General features: G+C 56.2%; 1 protein-coding gene across 2 annotated transcripts in view; it reads right to left on the bottom strand.

Annotated features, from left to right (window-relative positions):
* Positions 1-6,672, bottom strand: part of TRAF7 (TNF receptor associated factor 7) — a 21,627-nt gene that overhangs the window by 9,403 nt on the left and 5,552 nt on the right. The window contains exons 2-4 of one of the 2 annotated variants that reach the window (XM_012805827.2): positions 2,739-2,857; positions 2,430-2,487; positions 212-303 (exon numbers count right to left, since the gene is read on the bottom strand). In XM_012805827.2, the coding sequence (XP_012661281.1) occupies positions 212-303; positions 2,430-2,487; positions 2,739-2,819 (231 nt within the window). In that variant the 5' untranslated portion in view covers positions 2,820-2,857. Of the gene's footprint in view, positions 1-211; positions 304-2,429; positions 2,515-2,738; positions 2,858-6,672 lie in introns of both variants that reach the window. The other variant, XM_023513801.1, reaches the window with a different exon arrangement.

Below are 6,672 nucleotides of genomic sequence, written 5' to 3'. Positions count from 1 at the left end.
ATTCAAACCCGCCACCTTAGGTGGATGTGGCTGGCGCCTTAGCCGCTTGAGCCACAGGCGCCGAGCCAGGGCCGCCTTTTAACCTCGTGGACTCACCACGTGTGCTCAGGCTTCAGAGTGCTGTCCCCTCTGTCTTACCAGCTCACTGTTAGCTCCTCTGAGAACCTGAGGATCACCTGAGGTAACTGTGCTCCTGGGGGTGGGAACCTACCATGCTGTCCTCCTCGTCCCGTGGGGAGTAGGCAAGGGTACTGGAGGAGGAAGGCGTCCTTCGGTGCTGCTTGTATGTGCTGGTGCCATCAGCTACCAAGAAAAGAGGGAGCAGGCACATGATTAAGGGGCCACTACAGGGGGCCTGACTGTACCAGATGGGTGGGGGAGTCTGTAGGGGAATGTGGGGCAGGGTGGAGCAGGGCCTGGCTAGACAACAGGCCCTGGAGCCTACCTATAACTCTCAGCCCTTCCCAGGGCCCCAGCAGGGTGAAGAGTGAGCAGGGACAGGCAGGGAAGCTCAGGTTGCCTCCCAAGGTCAAATCAGCACCAGGACAGCAGTGGCAGGCTCAGACTCCCCTGGACAGTTCTAGTGCTGGGCCTGGAAGCTTGTAGTGTCCAAGCTTACCTGATCCCCAGAAGGCTCTTCTTTCGGAGCCTCTATAAGGCTCCCACCACCTCAGCCTGGCTGAGGCTCACAGCCAACTCTGGTTTTTTTTGCCGACTCTGTTCTTATCGTTACACCTAAGGTCACTTGGCAGGAGCTGGGGACACTGTTTTGTCTGAACTTCAAGGTTTAACTCTGCCAGGTGAGTTCTCTGATAGCCCTGACAGAGGCAGGAACTGAGGCACAGAGGGTGAGGTCCCTCTGCTGATACGTGGTTGGGCCAGGACTGTGACCTGGAGTTCCCAGCACAGCCATAACCAGAATCTGGCCATAGCCTCTCAGCCTCCTCTAGGAAAGGAGGCAAGGAGTCTCCTTCTTGCCAGCACATCACTCCCTCAGCCTGGGCCAGAGGACAGGGCTGTTCTGACAAGGGCCTGGTAGGCTGTCTGCATGGGAACCAGGGAAGGTCACCTCCTAGGCCCTGCAGGCAGCAACCTCATGCTAGGCTCACTCCCCAAGCCAGAGGCCTCAGGTCCAGCCAGGTTCAGATGTCACAACAACCAGCCCCAAAGGTCTAAGCTCAAGATCCACGCTTTGACTGGTTGCCCTGTGACTGGGCCTCAGTTTCCCCATCTATAATGAGAAAGGCCAGATGAGGCCACTACTGTCAGTGCCTCACCAGCTAGCTCTGGCCCATCCCTGGCACCAAGGAACAAGGGTGCCACAGCACAGGTCCATGTCCTTCTCTGTGCTGGGTGCTCTCAACTGTTGTGACAGGTGCACTGTGGTTTCTAAAGGGGCTGGGGAAATTAGGGAACCATTTCTTGTGTGGTAGGGTGATATTTGTTCCTCAAAAAAAAGTGGGGGAGGGCAGGTGCAGTGGCTCAAGCGTGTAATCCTAACACTCTGGGAGGCCGAGGAAGGTGGATTGCCTGAGCTCACTGCTTCATGACCAGCCTGAGCCAAAATAAGCCCCTCTAAAAAAAATAGTGGGGCATTGTGGTGGGCGCCTGTAGTCCCAGCTACTTGGGAGGCTGAGGCAAGAGAATCACTTCAGCCCAAGAGTTTGAGGTTGCTGTGAGCTGTGACACTTTGGTACTCTACCAAGGGCTACAAAGTGAGACTCTGTCTCAAAAAAACAAAACAAAACAAAAAAAAAACAAAGGTAAGAAGGAGGCATTTTCAGAGCCCCTGGAGGTCACTTAGCAGAAGAGCTGGGGTGAACATGTGTACTCAGCAGCCCACGCCCCATAGCCAGGTTTATCCAGAGGAAACCACAGGAAAACAATTAAAAAACTAATTAGCAGCGGTGTTTTCTATAAGTCGCAAAGTGATGAAAAAGGGAAGGACAAACTGCCCTAGAGCCCCAGCCCTGAAAGAGCCAGTTAGCTTCTCGCCTCAGGGAAGGAGGCTATGCCACTACCTGCTGTTTCCTTACAACCTCCTCGGACACACAGTGCCAGGACTGCCATACCACACTTACAAGACAGCCCGTGAATACCCACAACCTTTCAGGAACTAGCTAGGAACCTGGAGTCTAGGGTCATTATCACAGGGGATGAGAGTGTGTGGTACTACTGAGGAAGTCAGGACAGCCTCCCTGGAGAGGTGACAGGCAAAGGGCTAGGAAGTAGGGTAGGGTAGTGCGAAGGCTGAGGGAGACATGCATGCAGCACAGCTGAAAAGCGGGACAGCCCCCCTGCCCAGAGGGGAAGGGGTGTGGGGCAGAGACAGTAAGGATACCTGCCCCACTACACACTGCCCCCTTTAGGCCTTGGCAGGGTGAGGGAGCAGTGCCCGGATCCCTCCCAGCCTCCGCTTGCATTCTCACCTTTAGTGATGGTGGTGACAGCTGAAAAGGCAGCTCCAAAGGTTGTTTCCATTCTGGTCTGAAGAGAGAATGTAGGAGACGTCACCTTGCCCCAGGGAGATCAGGACATTCAGGTGTGGACATATGTCCACAGGCTTACACACTAACAAGCCTGAGTGTGTACATGTGGAAGCACCAGCAGCACTCGTACCACCCCTGGGAATTCCTGGGCAGGGAGAGGTCTGCGCTGGAAGCTCCACAGTCAGCATTAAGGTACTGAAGCACAATGGGGCCCTGGGCAGGTGGGGTGTGCAAATGGCAGGCCCTTACCCCAGTGGCGATGTCTGGGTTGGGAAGGTTGGGAGGCCCCCCAGAGAAGCGGTTGTAGCGGGCACTCTTGCCCGAGCTCATGCTCTAGAGAGACATCTAGGGTCCATGGGCAGCATCCCCTGTGGGAGGATCACATATGAGGGGCTTTAAAGATGGCAGTCCCATCCCCAACCGTCAACCAGGCTGCTCCATGCAGGCAGGCCTGGTCTGTCCAGTCCCACAGGGCATACTGTGGCCTCTTCCTACCACCAGTACCAACTCAGATGGGTCCACAGTGGGCAGTCCCTTCCAGCCCTCCCATCCCAGTTGTGCACTGTCCCCCAGAGGGGTCAGATGGGCCCACGGGGGCAGCCACCCCTCAGTTCTACCATCCCTCAAGGCTTCTTCTGAAGAGCCTGCCTGACTCCATCCCAGAGGTGGAGAGACCCTCACTTAGCTCCATCTGCTTCTCTGGGTCCTGAGTCACAAGCTAGTCACTCCCAGGCCCATCCTCCACAGGCCAAATGTCCCTGGGGCCAAGGCTGGGCTCTGTGTGTGTCTCTCCAAACCTACCAGGTTAGCTCAGGATGTGGCACACACAGCAGAACCCAGTCACAGAGGACTGGCCAAGGCAAGAGAAAAAAAAGAGTTCCTGGCACGGCAGGTGTTGGTAGGACCTTGCCAACAGGTTGTTGGTGACAATGGCACATCCCAGTTAGAGCCTGGGGGTGAAGTAACCACAGTCTCATAATGCCAGACCACTGGAGACAGATGCACCCTCCTCAGGTGCCCACTGAGGCTCTAATGTGGCATGTGGGAATCACCCTCCCCCAGAAGGGAAATGGGGTGGGCCCTGGAAGTGCTGGTCAGGCCTAGAGCCACCTGTAGGAGAAGGAAGGGATCAGAGAGAAAAGGACCAGATAACAGGTCACATTCAGGACAGATTTTGGGAATAGAGACACCTGCCCTGGCAGTCCAGCGGTACACCAGTGGGGACACAGGCTCTGCCACCAGTTATGCCCTCCTGTGGTCCAAAAGCCAGGAGCCCAAAACCCTTCCTGAAGCTGAGCTGCCTGTGGGGAGAAAGGCCACACACCCAGGACTTCCATCCCAGATGCACACACTCTCCCCATGGTGTGACCTTAGGAACAAGCTTGTTCCCTGGGGTGGTGCTTTTATAAACCCATCTGCTCCCTCCACTGCAAGTTTTCAGGGCTGCAAGGCCAGTTGCAAGCCCCACTGAGTGACACCAGAGATCCTGGGTGGCTGGGACCACACCTTGGTCCATAGCCAGGCTACCCTGAGAGAGCCCCACCCCCCACCCCCTTGGCTTTGGTCTCACCTCAGGGTAGCCTGGCTGTGGACCAAGGCCCCTAAGGACTGAGAAGGGGAAGGAGAAAAAACAAGGTACAGAGGTCGAGTGGTATGCCTCCCAAGCCCCACCTGTGCCAAGAAGGTGGCAGAGATAGTCCCTGCTCTGACCTAGCTTGAAGACAACACTGCAGCCCACATGGTTCCCACACCTTCTCTGCCAGGGCCTCCTGACCTAGCCCTCTGTTGGTGTCTGCCCTGGCCCCTCTATTGGTACACATGCCTTCAGGATGGCACTCCTTACCCATCGCCATGGCAGTATGACCTGGGGTCCCCTGTGGCTGTCCAACCCTGTCTAAAGGATCGGCAGGCCTCTCCTGCCCCTTCCAGTGCCACCTACACTGCGGTGGATCCACTCACCCTTAGGACTCAGGCCTCAGCCTGATGTTTCACAGATGGGGGGTGACTTGGCCCCTACAGTTGGCACTGCTGAGATACCTGGCCTCACTCTGAGTATCCTACAGGTCCATGTAGATTGGGCAAAGGGGTCCCAAGAGCTTGCCCAAAGCCTCTCCTGCCCCCAAGTTCCCAGCAGCCTGCTAGTGTGCAACCAGGCTCCATAGCTCCTGCTTTCTGCCCTCCCACAGCCCAGCCTCAACCAGAGGCCACCTCCCCCAATACTCATACACCCTATATGACCTGAGGGGCTTAGTCTGGGCCCTCTGGGGATTTGTCCTCTGGGGACCTCTTAGGAGGAGAGTCAGGGGCGTTGCCAGGCACCCAGACTCAGAGGAGGCAGTGCTGGGCAGAGGCATGAACATGGCATGGCCAGAAGTCCCACTGTGACCTGACACCTATGTGACCCCAACTCTCCAGCAGCACCTCTGGTGTCTTCATTAAGCAGAAAGGTCTGGGAGATCCCACCGGGGGTTGGCTTCTACCCTTGAGGTAGAAGGGGTAAGGATGCCGCAGCCAGATGAGACCCAAACAGCCTGAACCTGAGGGCTCCAGGACTTACCGGTCAGCACCAAAGGTGCAGCCCTGTGGGGAAGCCATGGCTACCTCTCACTGCTGCCATGGGAGGGTCGGGGCCTGCAGGCAGGCTGCTAGGAGACACTGACCTGGATTTTACAAACCCATCTGCTCCCTCCACTGCAAGCTTTCAAGCCCTGCAAAGTCCCACTGAGTGACACCAGAGATCCTGCGTGGCTGGGAACCTAGCAGCCACTGCCCCCCCAGGGACTATGTCCAGCCTGCCAGACCCTTGGGCTATGTCTGCCTGCTGATTACAGCCTAGGAGAGCAAGCATCTGGCTTCTCTCTCATTCTGAAGTGAGGTAAACAGAAAGGCACGCAGGGCAACATGCAAAACAGTAAGAAAGTCCCAGCTGGCCAACCGTGGCCAGGTCTGCAGAGAGAGAAAGATGCCACCAGTTGGGGGGACATACAAGACACCAGAGAGTCAGACTCAGTAAGTTCTCCTCCCTCCTTCTCTGTGCCCAGCCCACACTAGAGACCTGGGGGTGGGCAGGACCCTGGGCTGGAGTCCAGTTCCTCATCTATGCCCCGCCCAGAATGTGGAGATGCATCCTTAGCACTTCTGAATTGAACAAGATGCCTGAGGCCTCCCCTCAGCTCAGTCCCTAAGGGGCTGAATTTTGCAGTAAATTTTCTTCACTGAATCCTCCAGCCCTGCACACCAAAACCCCAAGCACCCTCACTCTCGCTGTTGGGAGGCATAAGGTAGGCCCAGCCATTGGGGCTGGGAGGCATGCCCCAGACCCCAGAGTGTGAGAGCTTCTTCCCTGGCCCATAGTCTGATGTGGCCCTTGGGCAGGCAGGTGGTTCCCTGAGCATCAGGACCCTGGCCTCGCCTACCCCCGAGTTCTCAGTGCAGGAAGGAAGCAACCTTCCACAGGATAGGCACCTTTGTTCCAAATTGGGAAAAGCTGGCTCGGCACCTGTGGCTCAAGTGGCTAAGGTGCCAGCCACATACACCTAAGGTGGTGGGTTCGAATCCAGCCTGGGCCCACCAAACAACAATGATGGCTGCAACCAAATTAACCGGGCTTGGGAGGCTGAGGCAGGAGACTTGCTTGAGCCCAGGAGTTGGAGGTTGCTGTGAGCTGTGATTCCACAGCACTCTACCCAGGGGAACAGCTTGAGGCTCTGTCTCAAAAACAAACAAACAAACAAACAAAAATTGGGAAAAGCTGCCAGGGGAAGGCCAGACAGGCTAAGAAAGGGGTTTCCCCCTCAGTTCCCTGGCCTTCTCTTCCAAGTCCCCACCAGGCCTGCTCCAAGGACCACTTGCTTGTCCACAGAGCCCAGGGTAGGTGCTCCAGGGACTAGGAGATTCCATCTTTTATTTTTTAGAGATAGAGTTTCACTTGGTCACCCTCAGTAGGGTGCTGTGGTGTCTTAGTTCACAGCAACCTGAAGCTCTTGGGCTCAAGCAATCCTCTTGCCTCAGCCTCTCAAGTAGCTGGGTCTATAGGCACTTGCCACACTGCCTGGCTATTTTTAGAGACAAGGTCTCGCTCTGGCTCAGGCTGTCTCCAGTTTTGGCAATCCACCCTCCTCAGTTTCCCAAGTGCTGGGATTACAGGCGTGAGCAACGGCACTTGGCCGTGGGATTCCATCTT

The sequence above is a fragment of the Otolemur garnettii genome, unplaced genomic scaffold (assembly GCF_000181295.1).
Source record: "Otolemur garnettii isolate 467f Iridium unplaced genomic scaffold, OtoGar3 scaffold00044, whole genome shotgun sequence".
NCBI classification, from domain to species: Eukaryota; Metazoa; Chordata; class Mammalia; order Primates; family Galagidae; genus Otolemur; species Otolemur garnettii.
The sequence above is the reverse complement of the archived record's forward strand: the minus strand, read 5'-3'. Positions and strand labels throughout refer to the sequence as shown.